Source organism: Astatotilapia calliptera, chromosome 12 (genome assembly GCF_900246225.1).
Source record: "Astatotilapia calliptera chromosome 12, fAstCal1.2, whole genome shotgun sequence".
NCBI classification, from domain to species: domain Eukaryota; kingdom Metazoa; phylum Chordata; class Actinopteri; order Cichliformes; family Cichlidae; genus Astatotilapia; species Astatotilapia calliptera.
In genome coordinates, this window is record NC_039313.1 from 10693980 (window position 1) to 10713750 (window position 19771).

At 39.3% G+C, this 19771-nt stretch overlaps 2 protein-coding genes across 3 annotated transcripts; both read right to left on the minus strand.

The window, feature by feature from the left end:
- Window positions 1-607: 607 nt before the first annotated feature.
- Window positions 608-8422, minus strand: cdc45 (CDC45 cell division cycle 45 homolog (S. cerevisiae)). The gene is made up of 18 exons (XM_026188805.1): window positions 8125-8422; window positions 7916-7975; window positions 7433-7525; window positions 7049-7186; window positions 5294-5440; window positions 5139-5197; window positions 5005-5053; window positions 4848-4909; window positions 4708-4758; window positions 3070-3189; window positions 2825-2956; window positions 2635-2733; window positions 2393-2554; window positions 2155-2293; window positions 1990-2073; window positions 1760-1878; window positions 1162-1238; window positions 608-779 (listed from the first exon to the last, which is right to left on the minus strand). Exons 1-18 carry the CDS (start codon window positions 8173-8175, stop codon window positions 715-717), a joined length of 1707 nt encoding a protein of 568 aa, XP_026044590.1. The 5' UTR covers window positions 8176-8422; the 3' UTR covers window positions 608-714.
- A 2117-nt stretch (window positions 8423-10539) lies between these two features.
- Window positions 10540-18665, minus strand: plpp5 (phospholipid phosphatase 5). 2 transcript variants are annotated; one of them, XM_026188335.1, is made up of 8 exons: window positions 18508-18665; window positions 16813-16953; window positions 16609-16717; window positions 15535-15625; window positions 15357-15420; window positions 15145-15269; window positions 14518-14688; window positions 10540-13498 (listed from the first exon to the last, which is right to left on the minus strand). In XM_026188335.1, the coding sequence occupies exons 2-8, from the start codon at window positions 16881-16883 to the stop codon at window positions 13329-13331; spliced, it is 801 nt and encodes a 266-aa protein (XP_026044120.1). In that variant the 5' UTR covers window positions 16884-16953; window positions 18508-18665; the 3' UTR covers window positions 10540-13328. The 2 variants fall into 2 exon arrangements, with proteins under 2 accessions (XP_026044120.1, XP_026044118.1); XM_026188333.1 differs by having other exon boundaries at window positions 18484-18665.
- Between the last annotated feature and the right edge of the window lie 1106 nt (window positions 18666-19771).

A 19771-nucleotide genomic window follows, 5' to 3' on the forward strand; every position in this document is an offset into this window, starting at 1 on the left:
ACCTTTATGGGTTCTCATTTAAAATTATGCCTTGAGTTATTTAAAGCATGACTCGCAGATACTGAGTTAAACCAAGGTGATGTGCACGCCCTCCTGACAATACCACTGTTTACCTTAACATCCTCCACTGCAGCAAATATGAGACTAAAAACTATTTTGGTATTCAAAACTGCCATTCTGCAAAATTTACACAAAAACTTACCTCACGTAATTTTTTTGTTTATCTTCTCAGGAAAAAGAAAGCAAAGCCGGCCAGGCTTTGAGATAAACAGCTGACTTCTCTCAGGCCGCAGTGAAGCCAAGACATGCTAAAAGTTCAACAAATGACACGTGAAGAATGTGGGATTTTCTGGTCATACATTAGATAAGGTAAAAAATATTAAATACTGCAAGAGTATAAAAAAAAAAAAAAGAAGTTAATAATGCCTGATCATATAAAAATAAAAAAAGGCATAAAAATCAACGCGTCTCCATTCTATAAAATGATTTATTAAACATGTTTAAAATGTGAATGACTTAAAACTTCTCACATTCAGGAATAAAAGACAAATTTAAAACAACACATTTACAAAAACACTGTACAATATACACATAAAAACCACTTAAAACCTTAAAAAACAAAACCAAGGATAAAGTTCTGGTGCTGGTGACATTTTACACGCCTGACACATGTGACCAGCAGCTGATCTGTCGCCCTGGGAGAGCTTCAGTTTCTCATGAAAGGAGAGTGATGAGCGCATCCAGAAACTTGCTCCTGTCTTCAGTCTTCAGTTCAATTACTGCAGAAAGAAAAACACAGATAAGAAAGAAAAACATGCCAACAGGACAAATCATCCAGCAGCGGTCTGACATCCCGGGAGGAGTTTTTTTGCTTGCGATTTTTAAAATGATGGTGAACTGGATAAATATTTTAGATGGGAATGAGAAGAATATTCTAAAATATTCTTTCACACATGAGACATGACAGATTAAACTAAAAATCCTGAGTAACAGCATCACAACTGAAAGTTTGGGTGAGAATGGCAAGACAAACAGACTGCACATTAAACAAAGACTAGGCTGCCACCTAGTGGCCACATTGCAGACATGCAAGAGCAAATTCACTGACTGTCTGCACAGCAGCAAAAAAAACCAAACAAACAACACTTTACTGTGTCTTACTTGAAGTGTCGAAGTGGTCGTGAAGAGTCCTGGAGCTCGTGCTCTCTGCAGCTTTCTCAAATGCACGACCAAAGAAACTAAAAGGGCAAAAACAAACGCAGAGGAGGAAATGAGGCAATATTGTTGTATACTGGTAGAAAAATGTGAAAAGGAAATAAATTAGAGCCACTAGTTGTTATTTGAGTCCCACTGTGTCATGCTCTGAACTGGAAAATATTCACGCCTTTATTTAATTGTGTCTGAAATATTATAATTCAGCATTTGCTCGTCTTAACAGAACCTGGAACGTCTGCAGGTTGTTCAGAACGCTGCTGCAAGGCTTCTAACTTATAACTCTTCTCACATATCACATACACAGGCTCACCATTAACCTCAGAGACCACTTGAAGACTATGGTTTTGACTTTTAGAGCATTGCATGGACAAAAATCAGCTCACATTGGTAAACTTTTATATCCGTACATCTCCAGCAGGCTCTGAGTTGTTGAGATTAGGTCCTGCCGAGATTTGTGGACTCTGATCTCTTTCAAAAAGCAGCTAATCAGGTTAACCAGAGATGCAGGTTGAGAAGGAGAGAAATCATAAACTGAGAAACTTACTTCTTCTTGTCGGACGTCTCAGACTCTGGTGGGATTCCCACAACAATGACAGTTCCCTTCTCCACATCCTTGGGGGCAGCCATGACGAGCGGGAGCAGTTTGCAGCGTTTATTTCTCGTCTAATTGGCCAAGACACCGTGAGTGAAAGAGCAGAGAGACTTGAATAACTATGATTTCAGTGAACCTCCGTCTACATTGTGAATCAGTCCCGATAGCGTTCAGACACTCACCGAATGGACAAAAGCCTTCAGGAGGTACTTGCAGAGCAGCGTTAGCGCCATGGGCTTGGAGAACAGCTTCACGTCAGGTGTTCCCTACAAAGAGAGGATGTGAATAGGATATATGGCTAAATAAAATTGAAAGCATGCACATCTCAGGCATCCAAACACTCGCACCTCCATGAGGTAGCAGTAGAGGAAGGGTCCCTGCGACAGGATGAGGTTGGTGCAGATGCAGCTGGCGACCGTTTGCTGGATGGCAATCAGCTTCTTCTTCGCTAGCGCAATACCCGAATGCAGACGATCGATGTTGCTCCTGCACAGAGAAAACAAAAGAAAAAAAAAAGACGACATTTTTAAAGGAAATGTGAGCAAATTAAGTCTTTGAAGAGTGAACTTAGTTTCCTTTGCACACCTAGAAAGGGCATCGAGAGCCTTGATGAAGTTGTCAGTCTCGCTGTCGTCTTTCTCAGCACTCTCCAGCAAGGCAGCAGTAGCGTGCACCATGTCGCTGGCCAGGAAGCGGTTCTTAAAGCCGAAGTGAACGCCAAACGTCTGGATGCGGATGTCCTTCATACTGATGAAGAGGAGAAATGGGAGTAGAACAGGGAAAAGCAGACTGGATGAGCAGTCAGTGGTTGCCATTCAAATACATACCCGTATTTATTGGAGGACTCCTCAATGACGTCCCTCAGGTTTTCTTTGATCGACATATCCATGGAGTTAAATTTCTGACGCACTTGTTTCAGCGGCAGTCTGTAACACAAATTTTATTTCAAACAAATTCCGGCTCAACAAAAAGAGGAAGTTTGTTAACACACAAAGCATGGATTAGAAAGCACTTTACCCCATGTCTGCTAAAAACTCCTGGAGTTTCTTTTGGCCATTTAAGGTCCAGAGCTTGAAGCTGCAGGAAGTGTAGCAGGAATTATAAATGCTCTCATACAGAGACCAGTGCTGGTAAAGGGTAAGACGAAGACTGAAGAGACAGTTAAGGCTCTGACTTTCAGTAATTTTTAGCAATTGTGTGGCAGAAATCAGGTGGAACATAAAGATCTGTAAAAGGCAACAAGGCAGATGAGTTAAGGATACTCGTATTCAAAGGAGATCCTCATACAGTCGATCGAGAGCGAGTTCTCCTCATCCTCGTTTCGGTGGTTATGTCGGGAAACGTGTCGCTGCATAGTGGCGATGTCGGTTACATACTTCATACTAAAAAAGAAAAAAAAGAAGCGAGGCAGACAAAAATAATAAAAGAGAGATCAGTTTACACAAAGGTTCCTTGTATTTATATTTCAGACAGAACCCAAAGTGCAATGACTGGTAAATCTTTGAAATATTATATTTGAACAGTAAGGGTTAAAGGTGAAGTGGAAACCTGTGGTCTGAACCGTCACAATTTAAACCTCTTTTTGGATGCAGGTCACCAGCACAGTTCAGCATGAGGGGTGCAACACTGCTCATGATATAGCCAAGTGACATATCTGTGATAGCCATTATTCCCGAACAACACATCCTTCAGCTGAGGCATCATCGTCCCCATTTCAGTAAGTCAGTGCTCAAGCACATTCTGCACGAGCATGGCTCCATTGCTAACGAGTCCATGTGCTGAACTTGTCTGCTTCCAGTCCAATAATATCTCCAGGAGGGCCAATTTGTTAAGCAACTGATTTCTTTTTTTATATATCAAGTAAGACAAGGAAAGCAATTTTCATGAGAATCTGCTGATGTTTTTTTTTTTTTTTAAACTTTAATATATTAAACTCAAACTGAGTCACGACACTCAAAGTGCACAGCATTGGGTCAAAATTTGGCACCTTATTTCGAGCCCTCATAACATCACAGGCGCAGAACTATGTGAAATTTTCAGACCTGAAATGCTTTAAAAAAATAAATAAAAAAATAAAATAAATAAATAAATAATTTAAAAAATATATAAAAAAATTTTTTTTATGTCCACAAAAAAGCACAGAAGGAATCTCGTACAGAGACAAAATATGGATAAAAAAGAGATCTTCTCCAGGGATGTCAAACTCATTTTACATCACAGGCCACAAACAGCTTACTTTGATTTTAAATGGACCTCACCAGCTAAAATTCCCCTTTGTGTCAGTGTAAAGAAATGTAACTCCACATTCAATCATTGCAATATCTCAGTGTAAGAAAATTTGTGCAATTTCAACAGTACGGCTCAGCTTTTTCTACACCCCTGATATAAAAGCCACCTGTCTCACATGGTGACACGATCCTTGTTTAGCCTTTTTGAAGTTTTGTCAGCTTGACAGACAAATTGGTGCAGTTTTGTCTTTGGGATTATGTTATATCCCACAACACCTAAACAGCTTAAAATTGGTTCTGGACAAAAACGACATTTTGGCTTCAGATTTTTATAACTGGAGTGGATGGTGTAAAGGAGCTTAAAAGTCAGTTTTACCCAGAAAAAAATGAGTTATGAGTGAGCTGGAAAAGAAAAGCCCCAAGAAGTATCAACCTTATGTAATTTGCAAGCCAGTAAGTCTCAAAATTTCCATAGTACAAGATGAAAACTTTGCATGCTTTCATTAAAAAGAAATAAATAAATACTCTCAGATTTTGACTGATTTAAGGTTTTAAATGGTTTGACAGCAACTGCTTTCAGCTTTTATTTACATTTTTCAGTGTCCTGAGCTTTTGGGAAATTGGTTTATAATTGTTTTGATAATAGTTTTGTAAAACTGAGGGCATCCTTACTTTGTGATTTTATCATGAACCCACTGGTCTGTCAGCCCGATGATGGCCCACCTGCAAAGAAGAAGCAGTGCACATCTAACAGACCGTATAAACTGTATTTCAAGATTGTTTGCCATGAAAGATCTCCTCAGAAAGCTCACCACAGCATATCCTTGGTATCTTTAGTCAAAACCCACGCAAGCTCAAAAAACATCATCGCAGCCTGACAGGAAAACAAATTAAAATTCAGGAGTTCATTCAGAAATTCAGGTAACATTAATGTTCTTATATTACTTATGTGAGGTTGTCAAAACTCACTGAGGTGCCGTGATATTCATACTGCTCATAGTCAAACAGGATTTCCCTCCTGTGAAATTAATGAAAGGTAAGCATGCATTCAACTGTTGTGCTGTGCACAGAAAGAACCAAACAACTAAGTAAAAACACTTCACCTTCGAGCCTCCCACTCCCTCTTGGCTCGCTGCCTTTCAATTCTCCTTTCGACAGCCCCCTGCAAACACAGGACCATAGCCCCAATGTAATAGCCTTTACAGTTCACGCTACCAGTTCATCCCTGCGGGCAGCACCGACTCAGTTTAATACGTACCTCATCAAATCTTCTGCGTTTCCCAGACGGCTCTGAGCCTTCATCGCTCTCATTTCCAGAGTCTTCTCCTTCCTCATCTTCATCTCGAAAGATATCGTCATACGACGGCACGCTGAGGTCGTCATCCTGTTTGATGAGCAGCTTAATCTGTTGAGCAGAAGACAGAGAGTTAATGTAACGCTCACTTCCACAAACAAGTGGGAGTATTGTTAAGGGAGTATTGTCCTCCACAGGACAAGACTCAGCAGTCCATCTGCATCTTAAGCATAAAGGACACTCTTTCGAGGATGCCAATGTTCACATTTTGGACAGAGAGGACAGATGGTTTGAAAGAGGAGTAAAAGAAGCCATCTATGTCCACTGTGAGCGACCATCTTTGAACAGAGGCGGGGGTTTACGACACCAACTCTCTGCCATCTATAATCCAGTTTTGAGATCCCTTCCCAGACGCCTTAACGCCCACTCACATCCTGGGCCATCTGACCTCAGGAATTCGCATGATAAGGTGGGGCCAGGTTTCACAGTGAACACACCCGAAACTCTGGCTGATTGGGACCCACGCCCAGTTTCCCACCTTGGCTCAGGCGATTAGAGGATCATCAGGGGGTCCTTTTGTCCCTCTGTGGGGGGTCACTCCCACTAGGTTTATATCTGGGACTCTCCACCATTTGACCTTAGAACTGAAGAAGCTTCTCGGATGAGAGGTGAAACGTCTTCAAGCAACTTAAAGAAGTCCAGACGCTTTTCTTTGCAAGCTCCTTTGACTACGATGACCTGGATGACTGAGAACCTTCACAGAGTATTGTTAATCTTGAACTTCAGGTGCAAATGGATCATTGTTTACAGTGAAATGCATAAAGATAATGAACTATTTGATGTTTTGTACCAGATTGCAAATACAGTACAGCACAATAGCACAAGAGTACTTCCATCTGTAGTTCTGATGGGCAAAAAGGAGACTTTATCTACATATTTAAAGGCCCCTACGCTAACTTTGCCCGCTGGACATTATCAGTCACAGAAATTTTAAAAAAATCTTATACCTAACTAGCTAGGTACTTCACCGGCATGCTGGAGAGAATGTGGAGCAAAGATGGTCGATTCATGTATTTTGGACTTATTTTAACAACAAGTATTTCAAAAGTTTTGGACTTTGATGCTTGTAAAGGTTTTACAATTTTTTATCTTGCCTATTCCCCTGTGGACTAAGCAATGGTGACAAACACCTGAAGAGCCTGGCTCTACAGGCAAACTAGTGGTTAATATTGTTAAACACACACATACCGGTGGACAGATTATACACAGTGCCAAATAGAATTGGAGGAAATGTGTGTGTTGTTATTTGGCTCTTGAGACAAACTGATGAGACTGATGATGTGAGAAGATGTTTTTTTAAATTCACATATACAGAACTGTTTTTCCCCCCCTTCTGCTTTAAAATAATGCATCAACTTGGCCCTTCTTTTTTCTTACACTCCAAACGTCTCCACTATCATGCTCCCTATCATGGTCATCGTGGTTCGAAACCTCATTTTTACATCCCCTTTAGCTGTAGGGTCCGCATCCTCATCAAACTTCTGCCACTGAGCTGAGTCTTACAGGCCTGACTCCATCTGATCCCTCTCTTCTCAGACTTCATGCCTTGAGTGAATCCCTGTGCTACTCTGAGGCTCTGTGGGGTAGACCCTAGCCTGTGAACCTATGTGAACTTATTAGTGGGGATATAGCCCGAATTAGCAAACCATTGCACATCACCTGGGTATCATTGTAGACATTGACCACATCTACAGGCCGGTGAGTGTCACAGATGAAGAAGATGGAGTCATCATCTGGCTGCAGCATCTCAAGGAGGTCAACATTTGCTCCGCAGTTGATGAGAACAAAGTATCGAAACTGCAGCACAAAAATCAGTCAACACAATATATAAGGTTCAGTGTTTACTGTCATATATTCATGTGCAGGCTCAGAGTAGTGTACTACAAAGCTTTCCACTTCAGGTTCTCAAGCAGAAACGCATAAAAAAGCAAAGGTTTCCATGGTGATCTCAAAAAGCTAAAAGCACCTTCATACTGGCTTGAAATAACGTGTTAACGTCAATCTCGCTTTACAGCACAGCCTTCTGGTCTTATTTAAGTATACCTGCTCTTTGTGTTCAAGGAAGGCAGTGCCAAGCTCCTGCCAGCCTGTAACTGGCACAAGTGTATACTGGATCTGGTCACAGTGAAACAAGGCCTAGTGAAGACACAAACAGTCAGTGTTTACATCAGCTTATAATTACTCTGAACACAGTAAAAGTCAAAAAAGCTCCATAAACCGCAACAGCACTTACTGAAACCTACTGTCAGTACTTTTAAATATTCCCAGTTAATGCATGAACAGATGGTAACCTCCCCATTATGACAGTACGGTTGGGTGTCCGAAAGTCCATAATAACTGGAAGTATTTAATCAGCATGCTCTCTGTTTACCCTCTACAATGACCTTAGTTTAAGAGCGCAAATGTTCGTCATCATGCACAAAAGCCACTAGAACAAGAGAGGCAAAACAACAGTGGAAAAACAGTCAAAAACTGTGCACGCAAAGGCTACAGGAGCTGCCGCTTGCTAACATTTTATTGTCTTACCTGCAGTATTTTACAGGCGCAGAGAGCGTCAATGTCTGGTGCCACCAGGAGCACGACTCTCTGTAAGTAGCACGAGAAGGTTTATAATGTAAGCGATTTCAGTTTGCGATTTCAGTTTGCGATTTCAGTTTGCGATTTCAGTTTGCGATTTCAGATGTTAAGTTTCCTAGCTGCTAGGCAATGTTGGCTAATGTTAGAGTTAGCCTTACCTGGTTGGCGACAACTTCATAAAAATCCTTTCTTATGTCCGCGATGAACATTTTCAGAGAAGTCAGTCGATTAAAACTATTAAAATAAGACGAGCCTAATCGAATCACCCTGAGGTGGCATAAACTGCGGGTTATTTTGGCTTGCTGTCAGGCTCGGAGCTTTGACAATACACACACAGCGATGCCGCTCTGTTCCCTGTTGGAAATGTGGCGCCAAATCTACACGTCACTCCCGACCAATCAGATAGAAGAAAATCAGCAACGTCAACGCTGGAAGTCCCGCCTACCAGGTTGAGGAAACAAAGCAGTACTGGAACTAAAGAGAGCTGAAATAAAGTTATAGCTTTATTTATATCGATTTTGAAATATTTATTAATTTATTTAAATGTCATAACGATGTTTTTATAATATGTGTAAACTCCTTTAGACTTTATTAAGAACACAATATTATTTTAACATTAGTGTTTACATTTATATTACCTGAATGGTGAATTTATAATAATATAAACAATTATAGATGGTAACCTCTCTCTACCTCTATATTTTGGAGAAAGATCTAATCAGTTTTCTGTGTGTCAGAATGATTATTTTGTTTATTCCCTGACTGCAAAGACATAGGAAAACAATTTAATAAAAAACACAAAAACCTCACAGAGTTAACTATGATTTCTGTACCATACTGTTTTAAGTCTAACTGTAAAAATGCTAAAACAATGACTTATGCACACACTTCACACATTCACAAAATTGTAGTTTTCCACCGTGTGGTTACAATAACAGAAATTGTGTGAATTTATATGAGAGGTTCACTTAACCAAGTATAAATGTATTCATGTAAACCTGGAGCGCAGTAGTGACACACACTTTACAAGTATGTACTATTAGAGATGTTTTCATTGGCATAGCTATAAAAGTGGCATTAATCACACATTTTTAGACTTTAATGATAAAAGCTGTTATAGACTGAAATTTTAAAAAGTACTTGATTTAGATTAAAACATATTGGAAAGGATTTTGCCCAACCCCTTTCCACTTGAATAGTATATAAATGTATCTCATGAGCTTGTCTGGCAAAAGGCCTTGAAAGAAAACTTCTCCTGCAAACTCACAAAACAAGTTGAACTGAATTCTATTATTTAAAAAAAGGTGCGTTCAATTGTTTATTTGTGTCACCACCTGAATCTGATTTACACACCCTAACGTCTGCTAAACTATCCACCCACCAACTGTCCATTACCCTGCGAAGTCATTACTTGAAATACATTAAAATAATTTCCAGCAGAACTACATGCTTCAGTTTGATTATAATAGGTGAAAAACTACAAAAAGAGAGGTGGCACAGGTTACAGTTTTGATTAGAGGTTTAAAAATCTGAATTATTACCACACACAATATGTAAATACATACAATGTCCGGGAGATTACCTCCCAATACATCATCTACAAATACTGGTGCGCCATAATTTGATATGCACATGCGTTTTAACCTCATTTATTAATCATCCATCATCACATACAAACTCAAAACCAGGACTGCTGACTCCAAAGAAAACATGGAAAGGACAAGAGATCATTCAGTGTCATGGGGAGATTCATTAAAAGCATCACAACACAAACAGCACATAAGCAGAATGAGCTGTACGATCATGGCATGAACAAAGCAAACAGGAAAGTCTCAGCAGAATCCCCCAACATCACTCTGAATGCCCTGAAATTACATAAATTAATAGAATGGATGGAGGCAAAAAAATATGTGTGAAACATGCATGATTTTATGAAAAAGCAGCAGCCTAATGACCTTTTTTTTTTTTGCCTTAAAGGGACAGTTCACCCCAAAAATTGAACTTACAGATTTTTCCTTGTTTATTCATCAAGACAATTCTAGTACGAGTTGGTCAGATTGGGAAAAATCAGCTGTAGAAATGTTTTTGCCTTTAGGGTGCTTGAATCCTGTTGCTTAGAGTTCCTCAAAATACATTTTAAAATTCAGATTTTTCTCTTTTACTATGGACATTTAGCTCCATTTTATTTAAGATTATAGACAGCACTACAGGCCGGAGGGAAAATTTGTATGTCCGACTTCAGGGTGAGTCACACCTTCAAAGTTTACCCACAACTTTGCTCCCATTTTCATCCTAACCACTTCTAAAGTTACAAATATTAAAAATTCAAGTAAACTCCTGCATTCCCCAAAAAGTAAACAAGTACCCCCAAAACATCTGTCAAAGAAATTCAGATACGATTTCTCTCCTCTTGTCTCATTTTTAAAAATTTTTCTTGACATTATCCACACACGTCTTCACTTTTGACTCCACCAACAATTAATCCACTGAGTAAAAAGAAATGACACGTTTCTTTCTGAGGTTAAAAAAAATGCAGCATGCCATATTTGTTTGTTTACAAGTGAATACACTGGAAACAATCAAACAAACAAAACGTAGATTCAGGAAGGAAAAAAAAAAAAGGTTACATGACAGAGAGCATACACCATAACATGCAGCATACACTTCATTCATGAACTGAGAGGAACATAGTAAACAAAGGCACAAAAATTATCCGCTTTCTTTATGCCAAGTTTGGTCTGTAACCACTGAGATCCAGCTGCTTTTATGCTTGGGTTAACTGTGCAAAACTTTGGCCGGTTCAACACACAAACAGAAAAAAATATACATTAAATAAATAAAAACTCAAAATACGCCCAAACCACAAATTGTAGCGTTAAATGTCTCAGATTACGATCGATGAGTTTACATGCTGGAGAGAAAAACCTGGCCAGCAGGAGCACTGGGAGGGTAGCACCATCGCCTGGAGAGGTTAAAACAGTACCTACAGTACCCCATCTACAGTAAGCCTGAGAAGACTCGTTTAATTCGCTTTACAGTTACGGTGACTTGGAATAACGTGATTGGCTGAGCTGTCCTGTTACACCAGAGATGATTTTATCATTTAAAGCAAAGCAGGCACTGGAAAAACTGAGAAGCGTAAAGCAGCACTGCTACATCAGGATGTTAATATCGTGGAGGACTTTTTACAGAGAAGTTTTGTTTTTTTTTAAAAATCAATAAATGGAAACATTGAACATATATTATAGGAAGACAGAAAGTTTTAAAGCATTCGATAAAGTAAAAATAAACAAGCGTGATCAATATGTTTACGTGAACTTGGCTTTAAATGCAAGAGGAGTGCTTAGTTGTTTGCACTCCTGAAAGTTCATTTAACAGAATCACTTGGAGGTGTTATATACTTTTAATCACTAAACCCAATATATGCTCAAAACCAAAACAAATACTGTTTTCCTCTGTGCCACAGAGCTTCACTGCTGTCCAAAAACTACTGGAATGTTATATGTGTATTCATCCGCAGCTGAAAATAGTCCCTATTAATTGCACTTTTGTTTTAACAACAGTGCTCAGCAATTTAAGAAGGTTTTACCTATAAAGTATTGACTTTTTTTCAAAGTTTTACATCATCAAAGCATCAAAACACCACAGAAAAGATGGGAAAGTCAAAGTAATATTTAACTCGTTGTTAGCTATGATTTAATCGTGGGACCAGCCAACATCAAGCCAGGCTGTTTAAACTGAAAGGCTGTTGCTGCCACTGCACTTTATGGCAGCATAAAGTTAATTTCACATTCTTAATTTGCAGGTATAACAAAGACAATCCTGTGTCTTTACCCAATTCCTTATCAAAAACAACAAAATGTTTACCACAAAGTATCTTAGTGTTGTGATATGCTATAACAGGCATCATGACAGATGCAGTTTTACCCAGTAACCCCAAGAGAGACATGGTCTGGTGGTCAGTAGCATCTAAGCTCAAAAGTTCCATTACACTGGATCATTTAATCACATCTTACTGTCTGTGTCATCATGTCATAACATGTTTCTCTGAGGTTTTACTAGGTGTGTTTGTGCTATTTTGATCTGTGAACAGAAAGGACAGTCAAGGACTTTGACCCCTAACAAGCTGATGTTTGCTCCCAGTGTTTGTTTAAGCCTGAGCCAGCTCCAAAACCACAAAGACTGAAACAGATGGTGAAAAATCCTCAGGCATTGAGTTTCGATTCTTCTCACCAGAGGAGGCGTCTATGCACAGAAATGAACCTCAGAGTGCGGTTAGCTTCCCTTTAAGCCTCAATCCTGCGTCTTTACAAAGTTGCAAGTTTACAAAACAATCACAAAGTGATTCTCACATGAGAAACTCTTTCACAGCAGCTGAGCCAGAGACTGATGAGTGGTGGACTGTTTGTACAGTGGCTGTGTAGATAACCTGCTCAGCTGTTGTGAGTAAAGTATGTGATCTATAGGCACAATACACAGAGTGTGCAGAGCTGGGCTGGAGAACAGCATCATGATAATGAGATACCCCATCTGTACCCAGCAAACATTTCAATACTGAATAACTGTCACAGCGGAATTTTCAGACATCAAGTCACAGTTGGAAAAATACATGAGGTTACCGGACATCATTGTTAGACTTTCTGGTAAGAGAAAGCTTGTGTTCAAGATTTTTTTTCCCCACTATCTCCTTATTGATGAGAATAAAACAAAAAAGTGTCTCGAGAGGAGGAATCAGGAGAAAAAATAATCATGTCGTGTGACCTCTTTCTTTTCCTGAGCGTTCCTGAGTCTATGACACTGACATCGAGGACAGGGAGGAGATAATTGTAAAAGTTCAATGCATAAACTTCACTGTGCCACAAATGAAATACAGTTTAGATGCAGAAAACTGTAAAAATATAAAGTGTTTTTGCAGTAACCCGATTTGTTATTCCTCACTTTACAAGAGGCTGTCTGACCTTGCCTCTATTCTGCGTTGAGACAACACTGACATACGTCTGTCTACGGTTTAGTTTTTGTGGTCGTACTGCGACCTCTTTTGACCTGTTTGCTGGGTAATTACGGGACTAGAAACCTGCTAGACACCTGCTAATGTGCTAGTGTAGCTCTCAAGGGTTTCAGAAACAATGTAGGAGAAAATTTGAATCGGTAATTGATGCAAATTCATTCCAGAAAAGAAACTGTGTATCATGTCTCCCTCTACAAAAAGAAAACCCAGAGAATACATAGACAATGATTAATGATCAACTTAAATACCGATATGCTGCCCAGCCCTAAAGAGTGAAAAAACAGTATTACATGGATTACTGTGCAACTCAGTTTAAATGACACCAGCAAAGAGGAAAATGCAGTTACAGCTTTTCTACATGGGCAGGATGTAGGTGGAGTTGGCCAGCTTGCGCTCCTGCGCGGCAGGAACAGTCTCTCTGTGACGCAGAGGTCTGTGGCAGTCTGGGTCCCGAAGGGGAGGGTAGTGCTGCCTGTAGCACAGCCAGGCGAAGGCGAGACCCAGCAGAGACCCCACCAGCACATCTGCATAAAGGAGACACATAACAACACGGATAAGAACTTTTGCTAAATTAGTCCCTTATTTACATTATGCACTATTATACACTATATATGGACATAACTAACACAAGCACCTGGGTTCATCATGCAAATGTGATAAGTTACCCAAACCTACCTGGCCCTGTGTGAAAAAGTCATTGCCCGTAAACCTAAGCTGCCACCCTTCACAGCAAGAACTGCAATCAAACATGTATGATAACTGACAATGAGTCTTTCACATTGCTGTGGAGGTGATGTGCCCCACTCTTCTATGGAGAATTGTAATTAAGTCATATTGAAGGGTTTTCAATGATGAGGAGCCTGTTTAAGGTCATGCGACAGATGTGAATCAGTTTTAATCCAGATTCTGAGTAGGTCATTCCAAAACCTTTCCTTTTTCACATTTTCTGATAGAGAGCAGAATTCATGCTTCCATCAGTTGCAACAAGTTGTGAAGGTCCTGACGCAGCCCCAGACCATCACACTACCACCACCATGTTTAACTGTTGTTATGACGTTCTTTTTACTAAATGCTCTGTTAGTTTTATTCAAGATTTAATGGGACTCAAAAATGTCAAAATCACGACTGTCACAGAATATTTTCACATAAATCTTGGAGATCATCAAGAAGTGTTTTTGGCAAATGTGAGATGAGACTTTGTGTCCTTTTTGGTCAGCGTTGGTTTTCACCTTGCCAGAGACATCCATAGATGTTTGTCTGGGTTCTTTTGTGACCTTCTTCAATGAGTCATTGATGCAATCTTGGAGTAATTTTGGTAGGCTGGCCACTCCTGGGAAGGTTCACCACTGTTCACCAAGTTAATTCATAACTTAACAAGGGGCTAATTACGTTTTCGCATACAGACAGCTAAGTCTGGATAACCTTCATAAATAAAAGCGTTTGATAGAGATTTGTCTTTAAAATAGTACCCAAAATTTGTCAGCTAAAAAAGCCAACTACTTACAGTATTTTGCAGTGTTCAGACCAAGCAAATTTAACAGACCTTGCCAGTGGTGTTTGTAGTCGCAGGTTCTGGAGAGGGCGATCACAGCTGCAATGAGTAAAGGAGTGAGGAAGGCACACAGCCGCCACGCTCGGCCTTGGCCCGCTGCTGTGAAGCAGCGCAGCTTTCCTGCAATGTAGAGCGCTGTGAAGCCCAAACCTGCAAAGGCAACTGCAACGAAAGAGAAAGAAACGGAAGGGATGAAATAGAGCCAGAGGAAGTTTTATGCCACAAAATGGGAAATCAGAGCTGAAATTATAGCACTGCACTGAATCCCCACCAGTTAATGATGTGGTCTGCACTACTCTGCTATTAAGAGGCTGAAAAATCTCATACAGTTCCCTTTCTTGAAAGGGCAGAGAGACTTCAGCTGCGGAAGTCTACCTCACTGAGATGTGCAGTTGCATTTCTGATTTTTTTTTATGTTCATAGATTTAAGGCAGTACTATAACTCAGACATGAGTCTAACAATGAAATAAGAGCCTAAAGGCTATTACACACTTGGATACATGTGCATTGAGATATACGCCCCCCGGCCTCACTCTGTGCCTCCATTTACTTTTCTTGTTGCCTGCTGATGAAAATGTACCAGCTCTGCAGCCATAATTGACCATAACAGCCTCTTACAGGAAGAATGCCCGCTGGGAAAGCTCTTTCTGCCTTCCATGATGACATCTGGGTCACCACTGCATCGCAGCTCCAGATTCATCTGACCGTCTGGGAAACAGCGGTAGAAGAAGTCTGGTCGTGGCCTGAGGATGTGACACAGAATGAACATGGAGGACAAATGTGGAGCTTCTGGTTAAAGTTGAATGTGCTATGTAATCTAACATGCTTACCTGCCAACTACAAGTTTGATGACATTGGTGAAAACTCCGTTCAGCACTAGAGTCAGAGTCACAGCTGGATGACAGGGGGAAACAGAACTGAATCATGAAAAAGATAAATCAACTCAAAAAGCCAGCCCACACATTTAAATGCGACAAACCAAAAAGCTCTTTTGCACGAGTTTCCTACCCAGTGAGGCTTCCTTCAGATCACCACGCTCCGACTTATTCAGGAAGGTGAAAGCCAGGATTACAATCAGCGGGGTGCAAACCGCCACACTCTGTAACAGATCAACAAAAGAGGAGATCATAACAATTATAATTGTAAATCCTCTCCATCTGAGACTGGACACACACACACACACAAAACTCTCCACAGATTCAATATTAAAATGTCTAACGTTACAGCAGTGAAAAGCACATTTACAGCCTCTATGGAAAGTTTACCCCTTTAACAACCCCTGCTGTATGGTGGGTGATTTACTTATAACTCATAAATATGCTTACTGGTAGAATTTAAAAACATGGGGCTGTTTTTGGGTAATTAAACTAGATTTCTCCATAGTTTTATTTATTTTTTGCTGCTAAGACCTTTTAGACCATTTTCAAAATCATATTATTGGACATATCAAATACCCCATTGTGCAGTACAGCTTTCGTCCTATGCTGATGTTTTAGGACTCCTAAAACTTTCAGGATAATAGACCAGCCGTTTTTAAGGAAATCAAGACTGGTTAAACTGGGTAAACTTATTTCTTCTCCACACTCCACGCCTCTAAAAGTTTTGAGCCAGTTTATCAAACGTCTCAAAACTCCCCTCTGGAGTCACAGGGGGACTTTACGATTTTGTCCACGTGTTGGACTTGTTTAAAGTGATTTCCCCTGTGAGAGCTCAGTCACACTCAGTAAATATTAACTCTACGTCATCAGAACAAACAACAACTGTAAACAAAAGATTTTCATGATCATATAGCTACGTTCTTGATGTGCATCAAAACATACCCAAACTAAAAAGACAAGATGTTCATTTAATATGTAAATTAACCATCATGCGGTTTAATTTTAAAGCTAATAAAAATCCAGAGAGTTATGATATATTATGAATATTTTTTCTCACAGAAATATGAACTTATGGGAGTTAAGGTCCTAAAAAGAAACTTTACAATGATCCTACAAAACAGCAGAAAGTTAACATGTTCCGATAAAGTACAAAAATGACCAGAGGGATTTTATTTATTCCAGTTTATCAAACAGCTATACTCACAAACATAAGAGAGGTGGGTACATGGTCCCTCTCCACGCGGTGGAATTTATACAGCCACATCTCCTCTGCCTGAATCTCACGGTAGAAAGGAGGAAGCTGCTCCGTCACACTGAGCAAAGCACAAATGGTGTTAAGGTGGTGTTTGCCCACAATAAAACAAAATGCTTGCATTCAGATGTTGTGCCTGTCCCAGGGATAACTTACAGGAACACCACCAACAGCGCCAGCCGGATGGAAATTTCCGACAGGAAACCACGCAGCAGCCTCCTCTTCATTTTGTTTCTCGGAGTGGACGTCAGTCAACAGCAAACATCTTCACTCCACCATCTTTTAACTTAACTGGGACTAAAGACAATGGAGAGCTGAGTTTTAGTTTTACTTTAATTTAGATGTTGAAAGAAAAACAATGAAACCTAAATAGATGAGAAGATTATTGATTTTTTTTTAAAAATAGTTTCAGTGATTTATGCAAAATACTTTAGTTACAAGTATGTGCATTACAAACAGCTGAAGTTATTCTGCTTTATTCTGTTGAGGTGGTACAGTTATTTCCTGGGCACCTCCTGGTGATACTGGTTAATATTTTGGGCTGTAAGTCTAGTTTTAACCTTAACATCTACAGCCAATCACCTGCCTCCATCTCCCCTTATCCTTACTATCCTCCTCTATCACACCAAATTTCCTTGACTACACCCATGAAAATTCCTTTGAAGTATTTCTCTTTTCCTCCTGCATGGCAGCTACATCTTCAACATCCTTTGTCCAGTATGCTCACTATTCCTCCTCTGCAAATGCCCAAATCATCTCGGTCTAACCCCTAACTTTATCTCCAAACACTCAACCTGAGTTGCCCCTCTGATGTACTCATTTCTAATCCATTCCATCACTCCAAATAAAAATCTTAACTCTACCACCTCCAGTTCAACCACCCGTCGTTTGAAATTAAGTTAAAAGATAACCCCGTTTACCAAAATGAGGGCATGAAACGTCACACGAAAGGTAACAATTCCAAGTTTCTCAAAATAATCACCATTAAAGCAAAGCTACTTACATTATTTATACATCCTATATACAGAAAAACAGCAAATATAAACGTTGTACTACAGTAAATATATGGAGCCCACTAAGTCCTGTAAGGTGATATTTTTTTATCTTATTACTTGTTTGATTAAGATAATCACTTGCTCGAAGAGATAAATAACTTGTTTGCACAAGATAAAAACCGTTGTGTAACTTGTGTCCACAATAAAATGCTCTCAAAAGCCAAATAACTTGATTTGCACAAGGTTAAAAACAACTCTATCTTAAGGGACTCCATAAAAATGGGGTGTATGTAAAATGATCTTGACACTTAACATCTGGTGTTGGTCTAAAGGAGGAGAAAATAATCTTGTAATCTTAATAAATACATGAGTGCACCATTCATTTGAAATCACAGGCAAAACGATGCCAAATGCGCCTGTTTGAGCTTATTATTTTAAAAGAAATGCAAAAAATAAAATAAAATTGATGACTCCCCCTCTTTACACATCGTATGTTCGCACAGATAAATACAGGTAAAGATAAAAAGTCTGTTTACATCAGTATTTACACTGACCACGTCTAAAATCTGGCATAAAGGCCAACATGCTGCAACTGTGCCCTCCACTTCCAGATGCTCTATATATTAAAGAGGTTCCATTTGACCGGATATAACATAAACGCATTGAATTATGATCAGTGCCGTCGGTACAGAGGAAAATTATTATTTAAGTGATCTGTACAAAGTATACGTTAGCAGACTAAGCTAAGCAGAGCTAGCAACATCTGTCACCATAGACATCTGGCCGAATTTCCGCGTTGTCAAGCAAATTGACAAAAATTAACACTACTAACCTTAAACCGGAAGCTGTTCTTTACCTCTTTATCCTCATAGTTTACTCTTCTTGTAACATAAAGCAGGCCCCTAACTCTTCTGTGTCTACCGAAGGTGTAAGTCGCGCATTCTTAGATTTGAGAGAAACAGGGATGTCACGGAGGAGGAGGAGGAGGAGGAGAAGGAGCGCTGCGTGAAGCTAACGAACACCGCACGCGCGTCTGGTGTGAGCTGTCAAAATAAAAGCCTTAAAAATGAAAGTGTTAAGTTAAATGCGGCTCAAAGTCCCGTCTTACTCCAGATAGATAGATAGATAGATAGATAGATAGATAGATAGATAGATAGATAGATAGATAGATAGATAGATAGATAGATAGATAGATAGATAGATTTTAAAAAAGCGAGTTGTAGTGAAGAATTGCGATTGTGTAGTTCACTGTGTACATTTTTTAAAAAGTATATTAAAAAGATGGCCAGCAATTATAAAACTGAGGTATGGTGACAGTTTATTACCTTTTCCCTGTGTGTTATTTAGTAACATTTGATTTTTAATCAAGGTATAAAAGTGTTAATTCAGTAATTTTCGATGGACAATTCTTTTCTGCTGTTTTGATTTTTTTTTTTTTCGTTTACTTTTTTTCGGATGGGGGGTTGTAATGTACTCATGATATAAATGCTTCACGGTGATCCACGTTCATTCCAAAGGAGAAAAACATTTTCTTGATGTTTTGTAAACCGGAAGTTGTCGTAGATCAGTTTTTCCTGCTTGACACGTGGGACGCAAGAAGCCACGTCACGTTACGAATGGCCACCTAGAGGTTACAGAAGATGTCTGCATGATTTATTGCCTAAATGTTTGTTTCTTTACTGCTGCGTCTTCGTAAAATATTTCACTTTTTGCATAAGTTTAGCTCCACTTATTAAATACTCATCCATTCAAAGCTTCCCAGTTTATATTTCTAGGATTTTTATGTGTTTTGCCTGTTAATATGTTTTTACCGCACATTGAGGTAGGAGAAATAGCATTTCACTCATTGTATGGTTGTCCCGGACCAGTTACCAAGAAGGTAAAGTTCATTAAAATACACACTTAAAAATAATTGCCCCGATAATTCTCCAGAGCAAGATTAATATAAGTAAATAAAACTAAACAGAAACTTAATACTAGGTGTAAACTAAAAATGTTTTTATTAACTGAAATAAATATAAAAAATAGAATTTTGGGAAAGATGAAAACGATACTGCATCCTTACAAAACAAAATAAAAATGCTAAGGAAATGTCATGAATTTTTGGTCTTTATGACTTT